The sequence below is a fragment of the Strix uralensis genome, chromosome 4 (genome assembly GCF_047716275.1).
Source record: "Strix uralensis isolate ZFMK-TIS-50842 chromosome 4, bStrUra1, whole genome shotgun sequence".
Lineage (NCBI taxonomy): Eukaryota > Metazoa > Chordata > Aves > Strigiformes > Strigidae > Strix > Strix uralensis.
In genome coordinates, this window is record NC_133975.1 from 26,796,701 (window position 1) to 26,818,527 (window position 21,827).

Here is a 21,827-nt window from a genome sequence, read left to right on the forward strand (position 1 = left end):
CTTGGTTTGCTAATGTATTTATTTGTTCCAGTGACCTGCCAGGTCTTCAGCAGTCCTACCAAACCCATGAGAAGACCCTCGGTTCTCTTCAGAGCTAGACTGACAAACCGAGGGGCTGCTTTGGAGGAAGAGCAGAGACTGGGGGCTAGTGAAGGATCATGAAACAATGTTTTGAGCCAGCAAGTTACCATTAAAGAATGCAGCCCACTTATGTAGAAAAACTGGGTGCCAACTGCTCGCCGACCCTGTTATTCAAGTTCTGAAGCCTGCAGCAAAGGGCTCCTAGAATTAGGTCTCCCAATCTGGTGGTGAGACACCTCTGATGTCTGCAATAGGTTTGCCTTGGGGTTGTTAAATATCCACTCCATGTGATTGGGCTAATTAAAAGTTTTTAAAACAAATCCCTGTTTGTGAAGGTATAAAAGCTAAGAGGATTAGATGTTAGTTAAACTAGACATAACTGAGAAACAAAGTTGTTGCTGTTAATTCTTAGAAATGCTACCCTAGTGCGTGCGGGTGAAAGGAGTGGATAACGAAATTAATCTGTGAAACAAAAGTCTCAGATGACAGTTAAATTAGGTATTCCATAGAAAAAAGTGTCTAACTTGAATTCAATATTACCATGTAAGAGGGGAAGATTTTGTTCTATATACATAAGGCAAAACCAGCTTTAATTAAAATAGTTTCATCTGCAGTATTCTTCTTGTAAAAGAAATGTAGGTATTTTCTGTTATTCTATAGATGCCCACCGAGCATACAGGTATATACAAATAGCGCCGAAAGCTGGTTAAGAACAACATAACTCCAAACTTTCATCTGTTAAACTGAGAAAGTGTCCGAGTCTCATTTATGTTGTACTGACCAACTGGGAAGTCAATGACTCTCAATGACTTTCCACCCTGTCCTTCCAGGGGGTCTCAGTTACAAAGAATTAGCTTCTTTTGAGTTTCCATGGGAATCAGAAGTCAACTATTTTCTTCCACCAATAAGGAACTGCTTACTGCTTCCAGTAAGGATAGATTAGGGAAAATGGAATTTAGATCTACAGCATATTTGTGCTGAACAAATGTTCCCTCCCTACCAAAAACCCAACAAAAATAGGCCATTAGAGCCTCAAGACTCCTCCTCTCCCTCTGAAAACACACTTGTATGTCCACTCAGAAATTCCTGACTTTATTCCCAGCGAGACTTCACTTCAACAGCAGCCAGCAGCCCTCACCCTCAGCATCTGCTGTTACCTGTCATTCTGCCTTGTTTAACTGCTTCTTCCTGGGCAGACATCCCATGGATCCCAGGGTTTTATCTTGATGGCTCCATTCTCCCCCACCAGCCTCATTCTATAACACTTGCTAATGCTGGTAGCACTAATTATATCTTTATTTGAATGTAAATACTTTGCTTAGGGACATAATAAGCATACACCTGATTTTGGAGCCTCTGAAAGAAGGATGTTGTGCTGATCAGTGCCAATAAGGAAGGGGGAGATGTAAGAACTACTGCTCCAGAAGGAAGTTAAATCACATTAGTGAGCGTTCCTGGGTGCTGGAAACCAATTGCACCCTTTCAAGGCCAGAACAGCCCCCGACACACTTTGAACCCATGTCATTTGAATACCAGTTACCCAAACCAGAGGACAGATACTGCTCTCCTAGGCACAGGCTGGGGGTTAGAATGAGCTCTGGATCATTCCTAACACACAGTTTGGGTGCAGCCATACAGTTTTGGCAGGCAAGACAGCATCCTCCTCTGGAGGCAATCAGCCTCTGTGCCAGGGAGCGATTCTGGGCATGTTTAATTTACTAGCAATGATGTAGCTAATGGGGAAGAGAGATAGAAAACCAAATCCCTTCTTTAACAACCAAAATAAAGAAATCTGTTACATCTGGAAATATTGAGGCAGATGATCAAATAATTAGCACTGCAACAAGTTTGTACTGCCTGCAGCTAGAAGAACTGCTCTTTATGGAAGCAGGAATGTGGTTGAGCCTGCAAAAATGCGATAAGGGATCTATACCTAATATTTTTGGATGGTCTATGCATGTCACAGCTAAGTTTCCATGGAACTGAAAAAGCATTCAGGCTTGAAATCCCATGTAAAAACTCCCTACTCAGACCAGCTGAGGATGGCTTGGTCAAGTGCCAGTGCCACATCTTTACTCCTTCTTGGAAGGTGAAAGTATCAAAAGTAAAGGTGTGTAAACAACCTTTTTTCTTTCTATCACAAATTGACCCTTGAAATGACAATAACAAAGATTCTTTTTCCTTGCTTTTCTCAACAAAACAAAAAAAACCAATTTCAGTTTGATTTTTTTTCTGTAGTGCTTCTTTTAAATTTCCTACAATTTCCACATAAGGTGCTCCAAATTGAAAAGCAGAAATATTTTCATTCAAATTTTTATTTTTACACAGAACAGATTGCTTTGCAACTTGACCCAAACTTACAAATAGTTTTATTTTTTACAAAATGTTCACTGTTTGGTAAGTGTACTGTTTACATTTTTTTTTTTCCCCAGCTGGAATCCTGAAGAGCTTGCATATTGTAAGGAAAAAAAAGTACAGGTATGGATTTCTATGCTGATGTTTCATCACATGTGTGGGCTGATGCTGGCTGTAGGTATGAAATACAAATTTAGTATATACAGATCTTGCTGATCTAGTAGAAGGATTAAATAACACATCTCCTGGCCCTTTTACAGAAGGATGATTCAAGCAATCCGTAGGTTCCTAGGCTGCTGCACAAGATCACAGCCTGATCACACGTGTATGATGGCATAAATAGATGAATAATAGCAACTGGATTTTCAGTCCCACCCACATTTCATCTTATTTTTTAAAATCATGTTACACCTACACACAATGCTTGGCTAAGGCTGACAAACACAGAGTAAAGAAAATCAATATATTGCTTTCCTGTGTGTGTATGTCAGGAGGAAACAATAGCTGGTGTTTCTTTTTCCTTTTTTTTTTTCCCCTTCTTTTAAGGAAATATATCTGAGAAAACAGCAGGCAGGTGGTGAAAGTCATTAGTTTCCATGAGATTTCAAAAGGTAAATCCTCGCACAAGTGCATGTAGGATTGGACTAGAGTGGGAGACAGCTGACCTGCTCTAAAATACTGCTACCTGGCTTCCCAGTTGGGCTGTGGTCGGCTCCAGCATGCACCATGACCTTGTCTCTTTTGAGAGCTGGAAGAGTATTGCCCTTGACTTGAATGGAGGCAGAATCAAGCCCTACCCAGAAAGTTTCATACGCTACGTGTCGTATGTGCGTGCCAGCATTATGCAACGGGGTGAAAAATGAAAACCTGTCAGGCACAGAACTGGTGCACTCAAGGACATACTGTTATTTGTTTCACAGCTTTGCCACTCTTAACAGGGATTAACAATGTGCCATTGATAGCTGCCATGATAAAGTCAACCAAAACACCTCATTTTTTAACTTTCAGAACATGATCTAAACTTTTGAGGGAAATGGCTGGCTTGGCCTCAAGGTTCTATTTTTAAAAAAAAAAAAAAAAAGAACCTGAGAAAACATTTACTTTTTCCAGCCTCCTTTCTCCAATTTTCCCCTCCTTTGTCCCCCAGTTAACACAGGAGCAGATTGAATTCACCTCCCAATTCCTTTATTATTTTTTTTTCAACCAAGTCGGTAGGCATTGTAAGTCGCCAACCTTTGCTTTCTGGAAATTCTTTGGTGTATTACTGCATAGCACAGTGGTGTGACAAGGATAAAGAGATTAGAAGTAATTTCATATAACTCCTTCTTCTGTCAAAATCTGCAGAGGGCTTTTACTGGTAACTATGAGTGTTGCTGAAATTCTTCATTAAAAACTTTCAATATATGGGCAGGAAATCTCTAAGCACTAAGAGAGTAACCAAAACAGAGGGAGAGGAGGAATATTAAATCCAAGTCTGAACGGAGAGAGAATACAAAGGGAAAAAAACCTGCTCAAGTACAACAGTAATAATGCATGTTATCTCCAAGGGGGTTGATGCCAATTCAGGTTTGAAAGCCAGATAATCACGTGCTGATTTTCACCAGTTTCAAGTAATTAGGCATAACCAGTGCAGACACAGGCTCTCCTTGCCACTATCAAACAGCCAAGGTGGCTGTGAGCTGCTGCTGGATGGTCACTACTGCAAGCTGCCATGGCTTACACAAAATTCAGCCTGTATGTTGTACCAGCACACTGTATATACAGCCTATACAGACAAAATCTGGCCAGCAGATGAGGAGCTTTTCCCAGTAAGGTGGTCACGTATGACCCCTAGTTTTGTCAGTGTGGGAAAGCAGGAGGGAAGCACAGGGAGTAGAAGGAATTAAATATGATCTAGCCTACACAGCTGGGCCAGCCAATGCTTGCACTGGAGACCTGACCAAAGCTTTGAAGATGAAAAGAGGGCGGCTTGCATTCTCTATCATCTTCCCATTAAATGAGCAGATGAATGGACAGGCATGAAATGATAATGACAATCCTGCACTTTTTGAAAAGTTACCATCATGTGCTATAAAGCTGTTGTCATGCATTGCAGGTCCTCCTCAAAGCTGGTGACCTTGCAGAAGAACAGAGAAAGTGCCGATGAGCATAGATGCAGGTGCGTGAAAGGGAACATATCACTACCACACCAGGTTAGAAGTTTAAACGCTGTGTCCCCTATTAGAGGGGTGCAAAACTCTTCTGCTTTTTTTTTGGGTCCTTTTCTCTGTTCATGAATCATCCACCCACTAGTTTTCATAAGCATGTTCACAACTTGGGCTTGCTCAATGAAGACTGCAGCATGATCTGCTGCATTTGAGCCCACTCGGGACAGCAGATTTCATCCTTCTTCAGCCATTTGCTATGTGTGAGGCAGGTTGCTCTGAGTGCTTAGTTTCTGACTCTGGATTTCAAGCTGGTTGACCCACAGCTGCCTTTCCCTCAGGTGTCTGTGGTACCCAGTACAATGGGCATCTTTCATTTGTCTGCTTCTGCTTTAGAACAATATATTAAAAGAACTGAATCTTTTCCAGTTTACACTAGCTGGGACATTTAATGCATTCAGGCTCTGATCCTGTACCTTTCAATTCACAGAGGCTTTTGGGATGGCTCTAGTAGGGTGAAGCAACCCCCTTGCACAGCTGTGCCTCAACCCTAGCCTGTCTGAAGACAAAAGTGCAAAGCAGAGTCACAGCACTGTGTGGTGGGCACCTCCAAGTGCACAGTCCCATCATCTCAGTCTCATATCAATCTCCTATTCCTCACCTGAAAACAGCTTAACTGCAGGTAACTATCACTTGCAATTATGATCCACCAGGAAAAGGAGAGCCAAACACCCTAGCAGCACAGGGTGGATTGCTACCTTTGACTCCTGCTTTTACAAGCCAGTTTTATTAAAGAGATCTCTAAAAGAGGTGTAATGTGGTGGTCAGAGTCATGCTGGACATATTCCCTAAGTGAGGAAATGTCTAACACTAGGAGACCTAGCAAGGGTAATATCCTGGTCCTCAGCCCTCTCTGCACTATTTGTCTTCCATAATGTCTTCCTTCTTTATCCTTCTATCTTTTCTTATCATGCTAAGGACACCAGCCTCATTTATCATTTTCAGAAGATGTTTTTCCAGCTGCAACAGTGTCAGTGAAAGAAGGTAGCCCTGCAAGATACTGGGTCACCAGCTCTGCTGGGCCAGGTTCACCAGCTCTCCAGCCTACCAGCAGGGATGCGTGTGGGACCGTTGCATCCAGAACCATCCTGAAACCAGCCCCTAAGCCAGGGCAATTCAAACCGTGGGTGGCTCCCACCCATGAGAAGCCAGTGTTCGCTCCTACCTCTTTTACCCCATGGACACACAGGGGTGTGGATAAAACACAGAAACAGACCATGGCGCAGAAGAGACATAGCGGGATTCCCCCTTCCCAGACCAAAACCTAATCAGCCATTGGTGGCAAGGATGCCTCTTCTTGTGGGTTCTCCTCCTGGCCCTGCACAGCTCCCCAGCTATGCAGTGGCAGGGGGCTGGCATCTCCCCACCCTAGCTGCTTGCCTCTGAGTGTGCACCCCAACACAGGCTCTCTGGTCCAGAAGGGACTGAAGCACTGCCGTGCTCTTCCTGGGTACCCTCCAACCTGGCAGGCAGTACCGCCACCCTCACTCACATGTTTCACTAGGTGAAGGTGCCAGCCCAGGTCTGGATGGATGCTGCAGACCCGTGCATGGGAGAGTGAGCCCTGCAATGTGCCGCTCCCCCCTGAGAAGTGCCTGAGGTTCCCTGGAGCACCTGATATTGGGGAGCTGGGCACTGCAAATTGGATCCCGCATTGCACTGGACCCTCATGGGAGATGATGGCCTCCTTCACTCGCCGTGCAGTGCGAAGGGTGGCCCTGCTCCAGCAGAGAAGCTGGGCTCGAGCACTGATGGTGACTGCTGTCCCCACCACTCTCCCATAGACATTGGAGGGGATGTGGTGCCTGATGCACTGCGAGAAAGGGGAACTCATAGCTAAGGCAGATAAACAGGCTCTTGACTACTGCTTTCTGTCTTCACTCTGCACATGGATCCTGTGTATCACTGGCCAAGTCATTTAAACCGAGCTTTGTACAGATGGTCACTGACTGCATGTTCCTTATTTTTGGGTGGGAACATTTTCTGGTCTGCAATTTGTTTGCAGAAGCAAAGAGCACTTAGAGCTGCAAGTGAACTCGCTGGGAAATGCACTTTGAAAATGTGGATCTTAAGCAAAACTAAGTTTTCTGAAAAATAGAGTCATAAGGCAAGCAGTGCGACTGACTCATACTGCTAGCTGAAGAGCAAATGAAAAAAAAAAGGCAATTTATTTTGCCCCAAGGCAAACATTTCACTTCTGGATTCTCTACCCCATTTTAATTGTTACATTTAGTCAAATTTTTAAATTAAATGTCATTCTAAAGCAAAAAAATGTGGTTGCATTATTTCAAAAATGTGGAAATAACACTTCAACTTATTTGCATGTGTTTATTTCTGATCATTCAAAATAACCTCTTAGCTTGACATAAATCTATAGCTAGAACTGGTTAACCCTAAAGCACATTTTTCAGCGAAGATGACCTTTAACTAAAAAAGTTCACCTGTGCTGGGCCGTGGCTAAACTGTACAGTCAAAACCGTGGTAAACTTCTTAATTTATACTCTGTGTCCCTACAGTTTTTAGTAAACAAATATCAAATGGTTGTTGTGCAGATTATCTCACTACTGTTTGTAAGTATTTAAATACTATAGAGATGAACACCATTAAAAAGCCAAAGAGTAATATATCTCTCTTCAGAGCAAACCAGTGTAAGAGCATGAACCATTTACATCCTGAACAGCAGAAGAAAAAAAAAAAATTAAAGTACATTGTTCACTGACCACCCTCCTTTTCACACATGATATATGGCAAGGATCCTACAACAAACCTCAACAGTACTGAATGTGTCAAAAAGCCAGGATCATACTATAATAATACATAACAGAATACAAATTAGGATTGTTCAGACTATAAATCTGGCATTATCTGAATTACACACTTCATATTTTTTTCTGAGTAGGATATATCTGTGTCCTGTTTCCTAAGCTTGTATGGTTTTCTTTTTTGGATGGAAACTGAAACCCAACCCCAAATTCCATCATGTGTCATCCTACTGACGCATGTGTCACCCGGAGGGGTAGCACATGAGATTTACCACATGGACTTCTGCTCCACGAAGTAACTGAGTAAATCACAGAGGCAGGGCAGCAGCCCAGCCTGGCATTTGCTGGCAGCAGCAGTGAAAGAGGGAAAAGGCAGGAGTAGGGGGCTCCTTCCAGCTTCCTAAGGGAAAGGTAGTGCTGAGAAAAGTCACAGATTCACATCCCCAAGCGCTCCGGCTCAGATGACCTGCCCCATCATCCCCTCTTGCCCTTGTCTGATACCAGTGCCCCAGGCTCACACCATTACCTCCCTCCTGTCATTACCTCTCACCCCGAGTCCCCCTGCCTGGCGGGCTCCACTTGCAGCCCCCCATATCAGACCTTGCTCCCAAGTGTGCTGTCTCCCTGCCCAGCCACCAGTTCTCAGTCCCTTCCATTTGAGTTATCCCCTCAAATCCTTCTTTTCCATCAGCCTTCTGACTCCCCATCAGCTTTTCCAGGCAGAGAGTTGTCTTCTCTCTCTTCCTTCCTTGTCTCTCTTCTCTCCTCTTGCTCCTAATCCAACCTGCTCCTCACAGCCTCAAGCTCCAGTACCTGTTTCTTTTTTGCCTTTACCTTTAGATGCTCTGTACACTGCTCTTGAACTCAGGGACAGAGAGCCTAACAGCCTCGTACCAGACCTCCAACTAAAGTCCTCCTCAGACTGGAGCATACACAGTGTGAACAGTGGTTTCTGGGACTTGGATGTTGAAAGTTGAATTTTCCATAAACGCATGGGAACTGATATTCAAAGGTTTATATCCTGCTTAAGTCTGGGTACCTCTGCAGAAGAGCCTCTTCTCTGCTAATGGTCAAGTCACTGCCCTAGGAAGAGGTTGCAAAAGTTTGAAAAAAAAGCAAATTCTCTAACTTTGATTTTCAGAAACGGTCAAATCATTTTAGGTTAAGTGACTCTTGGGCCTCTATCCAGGCAAATGCAGAACAATTCATATGCCTCAGGTGGACATTTTGCCATGCAATGTTTCAATCCAAGGATTTAAAGCTTTGCAAAATTACAAGTCTCCTACTAAAAAATGCAGGGCATCCTTATTAATCAGAGCTGCTCTGTCTTCTTCCTTTTACATCTGCTTGTACAATGGGAACTTCTGGATGCAAAGTTTCATGCACCTGGAGCAGTTACGATCCCAGATCTCTAAGTTATATTGCGTGCAGAGTTTTCTTTTCCAGAGAGGGCTACAACAGTTGTGTCTATTTACTAATACTAAAGCTACAGGCCCTTTAGCAGTGCATTTCAAACTGCTTTTCCAAAAACAGTGATCTGAAGCAGAAAGCTGGGACTTGTCACAACCAGCACTCTGGGGACTCCTGAATCTCCCCTGGCCCCGGGGTTTCACAGCAAGCGCTGCTCACCCACTCCAGCAGCAGGACTTTGCTTTTGCTTCACAGGGGCACAACTGGAGCACAAAATGCAACCTGCTGGGCAGCTCCCTACCCTCCCTTGATGGCTTGCGCCACTGGTGATTAGAGACTTCCGTAGCACCAGCAGCACTTCCCAAAGGTCTCCTCGCCCTAGGGCTGGGGGGCAGCTGAGGACAGTGTAGGAAGACAAGCTGAGGCAGGGAGCCCAAGGGCTGCCAGATGTTTGGGTTAGGTGTCCAGATGATGGGCACCTTCTCTCATCCCTCCCCAGGGCTCTTGCAGCACAACTGCCCAACCCTATAAAAATGGAGGTATAAACCAAACACAAGAAAACCCCCTGAGATTTCCCATAGCTCCCCAAAGATTTGCCATAGCAGATCCTGCTGCAAGACCTCATAACCCAATGGGATGTTCAGCTATACCAGCAGAGACCACTAACCACAAAACAGATATCCACAGCAACCAGAAACAACCCACTTGATCGTACTGTTGTTAACTCATTCGTGCCATTTTCTGTGGCAAGGCAGGGACGTGAACCCAAGTTTCCTAAGCTTTATACTGGTGCTTTTCCTGCAAAACCAGTCATTCATATACTTTTTGCTTCTTGCCTGGCTTGTTCTACACCCTATTGCACATATATATACACAATAGTATGTGTGAACTCAGAAGAAACCTTTATTTAATAGTGATTGACATTTGCAAGCACTTTAAGAATGCAATGATTTTGGCATCAGTTACTTTCCAGGTAAGGATTAACAAACCGATGAGTTAACAATCAACTGATGTTCTTTGTTTAAAACAGGCTGCATTTCAAAATGGAGGCAGCTTTCAAATTTTTTGCAGAAAGATCGTGCTTTGATTTGGAAATAGGGAAGCACAGCAAGGATTGCAACACAAAACAGATAAGATTAGACTAACAGGAAATGTGATAGAAATGGTTTGAATCTATAGAAGGAGCAATAAAATGCTGTTCATCTCACATCATTCATGTTACAGTGCTTGTTTTAGGAGACACAGAGGCAGTGCCCCCTTGTTAGAGGTAAAGCAGAAGCTAAGCCCTTCCTGCATTTTGGCATCATGGCTGGAACCCAGATATGAACAATGTAGAAATGCAGTGAAAATGAAAGCCTGGTTCCTTCACCTTGCATGTCATTCAGAGCTCCTGATGTTGGTGGGGAGGGGGTTCATCCCTTCTGCTTTTCCATGCACCAGCATCTCTGCATCCAGCTAGGTAGCACTCTGAACTGGCATGTATATGCCCTGACGCCCAGACCCCTTGCTCAGCAACCCCTCACTTTGCATTCCTGCAAACAGGCATCCTGCTCCAGAATCCCCAGCCACGGATCCAAACTCCCTGATGGACACAGGCAGAGCAAGCAGAGAGCATGGAGGCCCCAGAAAGAAGGTGAAGGTGGACATCATAGGATGGGGAAACAATGAGTCAGTGGTAGGTGCTGCATGCTGACTGTTGTATCGCATTGTATGGATGAGTCTGGCCACCAAGGAGTTTCAATCCTGTGGTTTTGGCCAAGTTTTGCTCTGAACCCAAAACTCAGAAAGGAACTTGCACAACAATGAATATCAGGCTTATCTAATCCTTTTTGCACCGGCCTTAGCTCTGGAAAGGGTTTGTCCAACCCGTTTCTGGGTATTCCAAGGGCACGACTACACGCATGGGAAGAGATAACTTCCTATCTGTCCTGTGGTAGCATGATTACAGGTTCCAAACTGCAGCAGGATCCTTTCTGATTACTTTGGAGTTCAAGAAAAAAAGAACATACAGTTGCCTACATATTAAAAACACGATGATGTGTCCAAAGATACTATAAACTTGCATTCCAGCTTACAGCTCCCGTTGCAGTCCGTGCCTTGGGCACCCACAGCATTGACAGAGAGCTGTGGTCTTTAACTGATTTTCACTATTACCAGTATGAAGCTTTATTGCAAATCTAACCTGCTAGCCTTACAGATACATGGCATTTTTCATAAAACTAAGTTTATTACACTGCCCATAGGTAGATTGCACCATCAGCAGTTTTGCTTTCATTTTGTTTGGAGACCCTCTGTTTTTCACACAGCTTCTTTATTTAGAAAAAACTGTTGTGTCTATTGGAAAATATATAGAGTGATGCTTCATGCTAGAAGCAGCTGCATGCCTATCCCCTCTTGTATATACGTGGTATGTTCTTTAACAGCATGTCTCCTATGGCACTCCTCAAGAGTGCATTTCTAGTGTTTCAAAAGAGAAGAGGAAAAAAAGACGTATTTCCTATTTATTGGTCAGGGAACTACGGCACAGTGAGGAAAAATGATCCTGTCAAGTTCATCCACCTAAACCAGAGACAAAGGTGGTAACTAAACACTGACAGCTCACTGACGGTTCTTTGGGAATTAAAAATCCAGCACTGAGACTGATTTTTGTTGATACCTGCTGTGCATATACAGAGAAGCCTACATCTGTTTAGAAGAAGCAAGGTATTCCCCAAACAGCTGCAAAGTCAAACTTACCAAAGCCTTGTTCTCTGCACCTATAGAAGTACAGAGCACTTTTACTGACTTCACTGACTTCAGTGTAGAAGAAAGGCTACTATTTGCACAAGCAGTGCAATAACATATAAATGTATTTTTTTTAAGTTTATATATTTATATAAATATAAATAATATACTTTCCTTTTCATTTCTCTCTCTCTTTTTTTTTTTTTTTTTTTTAAAAAAAACCCTCAGCAATCTACAGATGGAAATGCCAGGATCTGGCTCAGATTTCAGCATGTTTAGTAAAGCCACAAGCTGAGACTGGTCTAACAGGCTCAGCTCTCTGCTGTGTTGCTTTACGGGTGAGATGGACACCACAACAGTGCCAACAGCCTCCTTGCAGGAACCCCACAGCCCAGGGGCTAGCAGGGTCATGAGTAACACACCTCTCAAATCCCTGCTGTGTTTTAATGGTGCTTCTTGTCCCGCTAGTATACCACCACAAAACCATCTTTGGGAGATGACAGGAATCAAAAAGCCACAGTTAAAACTTCAGATAATGCTGTAATTAGAGGGGAAAAAAGCCCTGGAACTCCTCTGTAAGCAAAAGAGCCATTTGCCCTGGACTTTTCTCATTCTGATGAGAAAGCCAACAGCCAAGGCCACCAGTGCCTCCAGTTCAGCAATACTTAACTGCATTTACTCAGGGCTTCTGGCAGTTCATTCCACATCCTTCAGAGCTGTAGGTTTTATACAGTGCCCCATATATCAACCAGACAGTGAGCTGATAAACTTTCCCGAGGCAGGTGGCCATGGGAATGGCCTGGAATTTGCACAGGAATTTCAACAGGAATTTTCTTACTTAGACTCATAAGGTCAGCAGACAGTAAAAACTAAAATTGTTTGTCAGTATGTCTTGCTGCTTACCAGGAATGTAAGCTGGAAGATGAATACCTGCAGAAAACCAAAATTTTCAAGAGAAACAAAAATTGAACGTGGGAAGACATGGTCTCCGATCTTCTCAGCGCCTCAAGTAAGGACCTGCAAACACCTGTGGTAAAACACAGGTCAGAGAAAAGACCTTCCAATATCAGGAAGGGCTCCAGGGGCTGCAGGCTGGCATGTTACAAGGCAGTGAGGAGCAGAGCAGCCACAGACGTGTTCAGGAGCCGCTGCCTGCCTTGGACTGCATTCCCACTGACCACACGCCACAGGAGACAAAGCACCCTCCTGGCATACCAGACACCCCTTGCCACCCCCGTGGCGCTTTGGAGGATTTATTCAGCACATGTACAGTCTGACCTGTGACTCACACAGGTAAGATGAGACTTGGAACTTCAGTATGTGGAAGAAGCACGTAGAAGCCTTTTTGTTTATTATTGCTCAATACAATTAACTTCTACGAAAATCACTATTTTTTTCTTCCTTGCAGGACAACCATGGCCTATTTGGACCATGGCCAGGTCAAAGCTTACTCCTGGGCCCTGGGGCTGTGCAGCACCACTGGGTACATCTGCAGCTGTCCTGGGCCTGGGTGCTCAGGGTGAGCAGACAACCTTGTCAGCAGCATCTCTTCTCACTGTTTACTTCATAAACACTTAGTAAGACACCACACATGGCAGCAACAATAGGCACGTTCAGATCTTCTCAATCCAACCTGAGGTGCCTCCAGCTTCCCATCCATCGAACACATGCACTCAGCAAGTCAGATAAGGTGGGTCTTCTCTTGCCCTCTTCATGCACCCAAGAAGCCAAGGAGAGAGTCAGTCTTCAAGAGCCACAGACTGTACAGCAATCCCAAAATTTGAATATACCCACCCATGAAATCTATGTCTGCTTGCAGCTTTACCTGCGACTATGCTGTGAGCTTCAGACACCTTATTACTGTTATCTTTAATGGGAATACTAATGACAGTGAAACGCTTCCTGTGAGGAGTAGCACTCACATTAGGATGTGGGTACCAGTGCATGAACTCTGGTGAAATTGCAGTATCCACAGCCAACAGAAATTTTACTGCCAGAAGCATGCACATGACATGGACATGACCTAAAGTCATGTTAATAATGTGAATATTTTATTAAGGTGAGTTGATCGTGCTCTTTTGTTGTAAAAACATCTTGAGGACATGTCCCTGCGTGCACATTCGTGTTTGACTATCTTCCCTCCTTGCCTTTGGTGCCTTTTTTCCCAGCTCTGGCTTTTCCTCCCTCCCCAACCTTGAGTGCTCCCACAGTTGCACCCTGCATGCTGCCTGCCCAGTCCTCATGCCCTCTTTCTCACTGCAGCACACACTCCAGTTTTAAAGACCTCAGTGAGCCACACACTCTTCATACTTCCCTCCCTCCAGGTCCTGAAATCTTGTTCACAGCAAGGCTTTCAAACTGTAATGAAGCATCTCTGTCTCAGATTTTCCCTAACCAGGATCAGACTATACTCAGTGAGTTGATCTTCCCCCCCCTTTCTCCCTCGTCTTCCCCCTTACAACAATCCCTCCTTTCCCATTTACTCCCTTCCCAGCCCTGCAGACACCTCCCCTTCAGCCAAGTCTACCACATTCCTCTTCCGGTTTTGATTCTCCATTTTTCTCTTCTCCCTGTTGCTGATTTATGGTGATGACCTATATCACCCCCTCATCATGCTGTGTCCATTTCACCTATTGCCTTCCTCTGCTGCCCTGATCCTTTTCTTTTACTGATAAAAGAAGACCATTTATTTGGCATGCACTGCTCAGACTCCAGGCTCTCTACTGCTGAATTTTTCCTGCCCTAACCTTCGAGTGGCCCCATTTAGCACTATCCATTAGCCTCCCCCATTATGCCCCACCATTCAGCCTTTCTGTGATTTCCACTCCATCAACCCTGGTGACTTCTCCTTTGCTTTTAACCCTGGTCTTTCTACCAAGTTCAATTGCAAATTCTCCCTACACTTCAATTTCCTTCAATTCGCTTTCCTGTAATATGTAGCCCAGCTGATGCCCCTCACCCACTTTTTCTGCTGTCTTCTGAAAGACTGTCTGCTGAAAGCCTAGCCATTGCTTCCAGCTCATCATGGATAAAACAGAGTCCCTAGTACCCCCATTCTCAAGGAATACCCAAAATCTATTTTCACTCCTTTCCACAGTGACAATTACTGCTTTGTTTGCAGGCAGGGCACAGTTTTTATTTGGGCAGCCTTGCTTTCAAGGTACAGCTAAGATCTGTTGATGTTTTCCACCTACACGTCAAAGGCATTGCCTGTTCTACCTGCCAAAACCCTTTCCCAGGATCTCACCCTTGCATTAGCTCAGTAATGGCGACATCCTTTTCTCTGCTTTCATAATTGCAATCTTGAGCCACTGTTTCATCTTCCAAATACCCCTACAAGGGTCATTCTTGTAGCCTGATGCTTCAAGTGTGCCACTCATTTTTGTGCTTCTGTTGACCAGCTCTCCATTTTCTAATAAATTAAAAAAAAAAAGTGTCCTTACACACAACACTTGCACAGGCAGGCAGAGCTGAATGGCAAATGGGTGCCTTTTGCAGCTTTTGAACACCCACTTTATGTTTCCCATCAAACACCTTTCTGTTTTCCCTCATAATTCCTCCCTGGGACTACCTCTCTGGTCACAACTGCAGAGAAACTTTGCTCATCTCTCCTAATTCCTACTGAAATCTCTCCTTTGCTGCTGAAATAGTGCCACAGCAGCCAGGCTGCCAGAGTGCTGTGCCTGCTCTGTACCCAGCTGACCCATCTCACCATTTCCTTGTGCTCCACCCCACGTCTAGCCCAGCTCTTGCCTCTTGCTGGGTATTTCATGCATAAACCCTGCATGTCAGTGACAGTCCTTCCACTCCGCCTGTGAAGCAGATACACAGCAGTAACACCCCAGTCAGGAATCCCAGGTCTATGACAGTGCAATAATTAATGACATCTTTAATGTTACCGAGATCTCAACTTGCTGAGGCTGAACCTACACCCTGACTTGTGGTGGAGCCTACTAAGTTTCTCTGATAACAGACAGAAATGCAGAAGCAGTATTTCAGTTTATTTCAAAGGCAGAATGCAAGCCCATCCATTGGGTACTCAAAAGGCCAAAACATGAATGCAAACTCCGAGCTACATCACTTGTGGTGGTGCTTCTCCAAGAAGAAATCTCCCAGCGGCTCTCACTGGCAAATAGGACAGAGAGCATTTCAGTTGTCAGTGATTGATTAAGCCATGCCCACTTTGGAAACAGCTAAAAGTTACTGTCGTGTCATGATTCTTGGTCAAGGATTCTTGTGTGTTTGTAGTTTCTTCCCATCTTGTGCCAAACAAGCCCATTTGTGCTGATTTAGTCTCAGCTTTATGACCTAACTAGGTAAAAGATAACATCCAGACTCTTAAGTATATCTTGTAAAACATACTCTTAAAAAAAATATCAAAAACCTCTCTCTTCTTTTCAAATGAAATCTTGCTTGTGATCATAGCAAATGAAAGACTGGAAAGGACAAAAATGCCCTCAAATATCAGGTAGTCAGCTTTGCAGTTACTAAGAAGTTGCTTTGCTCTGTTGAGTTTATTGTGTCACCAAAACCCTTCCAGCCATTGCTGTACAAAGCCTGCATTGTCTCAGCAAGGCCACTGAGATGTTACTGATCTTGGCAAGAGCTAGGTGTACCCAGAAGCATTTTATTGAAGAAAAAAAAAATTACAACAGCAGAAAGAAATATTATTTTAGGCCTCTTACTGGAAAGATAAAGGTCAAAGTCCTTCCTTCTGATAAAGCAGCACAGAAAAATATCTTGTCCATTATCCAACAGGATCCATCTTACAACCTTGAAAATTCCACGTAAAAATCCCCATATGAAACAAATTTCAAAGTGACTCAACATCAATATAAGGAAGGATCTGTGGGTTTAAGTCATCAGTAATTTGGAGATCTCAACCCCCTGATGAAAGAGGCAACTACAAATACCCATACACAGGCATGGAGGTAGTACCTTCATAGGTAGTCAGATCTGTTTCCTTGCTACAAAGCAAACCTGATCTTTACGTTCATCTAAGTCATTGATTTCTTATCTTCAACAGGAACAGGATCTGGCAACATTTCTTCACAAAGAGCACATATTTTCCCCTATTAAATTTCTCAATAAATCAGAGCAATGTTGATCTGGGAAACCATGCACAGATGATCAGGGCCTGGGGTTTGAATGAAAAAGCCAAGATTATACTATTGCTTCACCTGTAAGTGTAGTATAACATCTGCTGGAATTTGTCCCTCTAATAGTGCTGTGGGCTCCTATGGTAAACCAACTTGCATACCCACTCTAGTGTAACCCTTGGATCTTCTTCTCTAGCTGTAGGATACTAATGCATTTTGAATATGTCATTGCCAAGCCAGTGAATAGGACTTCATATACACTTAAAACCACAAAAATCAATTTCACTACTTGTCAGAGCCAGTAATAAGCCTATGATGGTAGAAGTAAGAACTGCCATCTATGTTGCTGGGATTAAATAGTTTTAATCAGCTACCAAAAAAGCATTATTTCCAACCTTTTACCCAAGCAGTCTTAATTTTCACAGGGGGAAACAGCTGACAGTGGAAAAAAAAATATATCCACAAGCAAAAGCAAACCCCTCTGCCTTCTGTCAGATGTTCTCACAGCTTTTTCAGAAGGGCATGTAGCATTTCACAGAGTGGTAGCAAAGGAGCAAGAGGGCTCTGCCACATGGAGGAAGTCGAGACCCCAAAACATGGGCAACCCCAAAAGCAGACCTCCATGCTGCGGAGAGCCCTGCTGAAGCCAGCCAGGCATGGTCTGCACAAGGTCAAGGTTTCAGACCAAACCGCCATCAAAACAGTATTCCCTGAAGGCTCTGCCATCTCTGCTGCTTATGTTAAATACTTTTATTCCAAGTTTTTCAGCATTTTTTTAATCTGGTGTATTGAAGACAGCACATTCCTTTACTTTCTAAAACTTCAAACAAAGATTTCGCATCCCAGGCCACCACAAGGACACACAGAAATAATTATCAACCATATTTACATGCCAGCCAACTCTAAATATTTCCCTAACGACACTTAGGCCCCGGAGCCTGTGTCTCCAAAGAAGTCGGTACCCAAAAGGAGGGAAGGGAGCCAGGGTCTCCCCAGGCAGGAAGACAAGGTGGGAGCACCTGCCCTCAGCTCCCGGTGGGATGCACAGCTTTAAAACAAGGCAGGAGAAAAACCTCTCCCAGGACAGGAATATGCAGGGAAGTGGGGGGAGAGAGAACAAATGGGCAAGAAGAGTGTTTGTCTCTTCATTTATCTCCCAGACAGCAGTCTGTTAGCCTTTAGCACTCTTGCTACGAGTCTGCTGGACACCAAACAGCGGTGTATTCCCAGCGTTATCTCCGTTTCCTCTCCAAGAGAGCGTGTTGCCTTCCAGTTTTCCAGCTTTATACCAGGCTCCTCTTAACACCGGGGCAACCCCTCACCCCCACGGCCTGGCACCTGCGGCGCGGGCGCGCGGCCTGCCGGCAATCCCGCTGGCAGCCGGCCTGCGCCCAGCTGCTCGCCGCCTCCTCCATTGCGAAAGGTGCCTAGTTCCCCCTCTCACTTCATGTGAACTCGGCTCGACTGGTAAAGAATAATTGCAGGCTTGTCCAAATTATCATTTGCAAAGTCTAGGAGGCACGTAAAGGCACCAATATTCAATTTGTGTTAGCCTCAGGCAGCTCATTTCAGCCTGGTCTTACACTCCTACCCTCTGCCAGGTCAACCCAGTTGAGCTGATAAAATTTAGGAGGGGTTTTGCGACCTATTAGATCCCAGCCCATCTTTAACTATTATAATACTTTGGCTTTAGCTCAAAGTTTTGTTTTAAATTCCTAAGAAGAAATGAGGTGTGCAGCTTTCCTTCTAAAAAAAAAAAAAAAATCAGCTATTTCTTTTAACATGAATAAGGAGTTCCTGGTATTTCTCATCTAATCACACATACCTCAGAGTGAAGGAGATGCTTGACCTCCTGATCAATACGTGTATTTTAAACAGTCATCAGAAACTTTTCCCAGATAAGGTCCCATTCTTATGCTAATGTCTATAACAGAGTGGCAGACAGCAGCCTATCTCAGGGCCCTCTCATCACCTCTCTGTCACTTGTGCCACCGCTCTGCATTCTGCACCAACTACACTGTTTGAAATGTTGAAAAAGAAGAAACAGCCATACAAACAAAATACTCCTTCCAAAATTTACTTCAAGGACATTAGGCATGTCACGCTGTGGTTTTTCTTTGACATGGAGAAACATACATCTTTTAATTTAAAACTCTCAGATCTGCAGATCACTTCCTTATTTAATACCTGCTTCTGCCTCTCATCTGTCATCTTTCCTCAGAATCACCAGAAATCTGTCACTTGGAGTCACCAAAACTGCACCAAGAATCTCTGCAACCCTCTCCGTTTGCCTTTTCGCCCTAAAAATAATTTTAGATGTATTTTCTAAACGAAATCCTGTCCTCTTACGTTGTCACCCCAGTCACAGAAGAGTAAACCCTCAGGTGAGGACAGAGGGAGAGCAGAGCAAACCGAAAAGCGACGGTACCTACCTGGAGCCCGCCTCAGCGCCCAGCACCATTCGCAGCAATGGCAACGTTTCGGGGCAGCAGCCTAATGCATTTTCCTTTCTACCGCGCTGCTCAGCGAGAGTTGAGCAACTCCTCACCCTGCTGCTTGGAGCAACAGCTCTCCCAGCCTTAACCCCTGCTCTTGGCTCTTTTTTTTTTCTTTTTTTTTTTTTTCTAAACAGAGTTTTTGAGCACTGAAACTTGCAATTAGTACCAGCTAAGCTAAAGCCCCTGCTCGCCCCTGCCCTAAGCCCCACATTCCAGGGCGCGGAGCGGGACGCTGAGCTCCGCCGGCACCGCGCAGCTCTTCCCCTCCCAGACCCGACTTTCTGCCGACAAACTCGATAAGGCTACAGGAGCTCAGGAACACGCAGTGAAACTCGGGCAGGGGAAAAATTGGTCTCTCATCCCCAGCCTGGGTGGTTTTTTTATCCTCCCGCCCCCCACCCCCTCCTCCCTTTCTCTCCGCACTCACAGTAGCAAGGTTGTCTTTTGACTACTCCCTGCCTTAAACTCACCAAACCAGATTTTTACTCCCAACACCTTCCCGTAAATCTGAACTGAAATTTTACCCTGCTCGCTGAGCCTTGGCTGGCTGAGGGCCAGTACAGCATTCCTGTTGTTTTAAGAGAGCAGATAAAAAGAAAAAAAAAAAAAAAAAAGACGGGAAGGAAGGAAGAAAAGAGAGAGGGAAACCTGGAGAGATGCAAAGGCTAGAAGGAAGCAAACTTTTAGAGCAGCTTTAATAAAAATGTTGTGGGAGGGAGCGATTCCCTTTTATCTTTAAAGGGCTAAACCAGTGATTGTTTTTTGGCATTGTCAGTCATGAGAAAATACTCTCCTCAGCTGTCTGCATCCTTCAGGTGGATGGAGATTTGAAAAGAAAATAAACCACTGGTACTCACCTGAAGGATGGCATCGCCGGCGTCAGCATGGCAGGGAGAGGAGCCTACACCTTTGCCTGATCCGGTTACCCCAAGGCAGCGGTAAAGTTGGTTAAAGTGCCACATTTTACCCTTTTCTGACCTAAAGTTACATGTGGTTTCTAGAAAAGGAACAAAAGAGAAACCAGTTTATAAAAAAAAAAAAAAAACAAAAAAAAAAACCAAAAAACAACCACCCAGCCAAGCCTTCTTTCAACCTCCGGGTGATCCCTCTGACCGTTGTCTGGAAGGCTTAAAGAAACAATGAAGCAAGACTGTAAACTTTCTCACCCCCTTTTACATTACCTGTCTGTGCCTGGCTATGGGCTTTGATGTATTGAAACAAAGCACAAGATCTGTTTATAGTAAATGAAACCAACCAACAGAGAGATCTAATTCAGACTTGTGACTAAACAAACTGGAACAGGAAGCACACACCAACAGGTTTTTTTTTTTTGGGTTTTTTTTTTTTTTTTTTTTTTTAAGTAGTAATTCCTGCTTGCATTGTCATGCAACAGAAAAAAAAAAAAAAAAAAAAAAAAAGAAAAAATTTTCGGCTTCTTCATTCAGTCACTTTTGTTCAAATGCAGGGTTTTTTTGCTGTAAAGCTTAATACAGGCAATGTTTCATCACGTATATGCAAATATTTAACAGAACAACATTTACCACCAGTAGTGATCTAAAGATCTTATTCATCTATTTGTTTCCCTGTGCAGGACGTTTCTGCAACTGATTAGTATCCCCCTCCCACCAATTAACATCTGTAATTGATGACTAGATGGAGGATCTTCATCTAGGATAGCTGCACAAACAGTAGATTAGCAGCCCTGAAAATTAAATCTTTAAAGAATAAATAATATTGGAGGTTAAAACTAGTGACAGAAATTAATTCTTCATAATTCTTCATAATTTAAAAATATTTTTAATTCTTAATTAATTATTAGGAATTCTTAATTAAGAATTCTTCTTAATTCTTAATTTTTAAAAGAAACATTCAGAGTTGAGTACACACTACGCTGCTATGTTACTGTTATATTACCTATGCTTTTTGAAAGAAGTTTGTCCTTCTAAACATGTATTTCTCTAATTGTATTCATTTTCCAGTAGAGAAAAATCCCACAGGTTTTACCTAACCAAATCCTTGGCTCCCTAAGAGAGTTTTGCTTCGGGCAGAAACCGATGAATCAAACTACTATTGGGATAACATGTAAAGCTACACAACCAATTGTTGCAAAGTTCAAGTTAGCAGTGTGTCCCCTCCAAACCATCACAATTCAAAAGTTGATAAGGGGATGTGATTCCAGTTTCAGCAAATGCATCAAGCATAAAAAAATATTTCAGAATTTAGAAGTATTAATGAGCAAATAATCATGGGGAAAATTGTTGTCAAATACTTGAATTAAAATGAGAATTCAGCATTATCTGCAAACATTTTGTGCAGTTAAATTCTTTAAGGAAAAATAGTCCAGAAAAGCAAATAATGAGGGTCTTAGTGGTACAAAAATCTCTTAAGTATTCTAGCATCATCTTCCTTAAAATCATGGCCTGTTTGTCCCAAGTGAGGCTTTTCCATAGTGTCTTCATCCAATAAGTTTGCCAGTAAAGTTCTGAGGAAATCCATCTCACACAGAGAGAGCTTATGCTCCATTTGCTCCATTTAGAGGAGCAAAATTAGCATTACTGGCAGAAGTACTTCTTTGCCAACATGTACAGATTACTTCTTCTAAATTAGAGTCTCTATAATACAATGAATAGTATAGAAACTGGAAAGAAAGACATATGAATGTACTGTCTTGCATGTCCAGGACACAGCTATACT

The 21,827-nt window shown here is 43.5% G+C and overlaps 1 protein-coding gene across 2 annotated transcripts in view; it reads right to left on the bottom strand.

Moving 5' to 3' along the window:
* The window catches only part of RBM47 (RNA binding motif protein 47), an 82,061-nt gene extending 61,712 nt beyond the window's left edge, over positions 1 to 20,349 (bottom strand). The window contains exon 1 of one of the 2 annotated variants that reach the window (XM_074866038.1): positions 19,991 to 20,349. In XM_074866038.1, coding sequence (XP_074722139.1) covers positions 19,991 to 20,019 — 29 coding nt within the window. In that variant the 5' untranslated portion in view covers positions 20,020 to 20,349. Of the gene's footprint in view, positions 1 to 19,067; positions 19,406 to 19,990 lie in introns of those variants that run through there. The other variant, XM_074866037.1, reaches the window with a different exon arrangement.
* Positions 20,350 to 21,827: the final 1,478 nt, after the last annotated feature.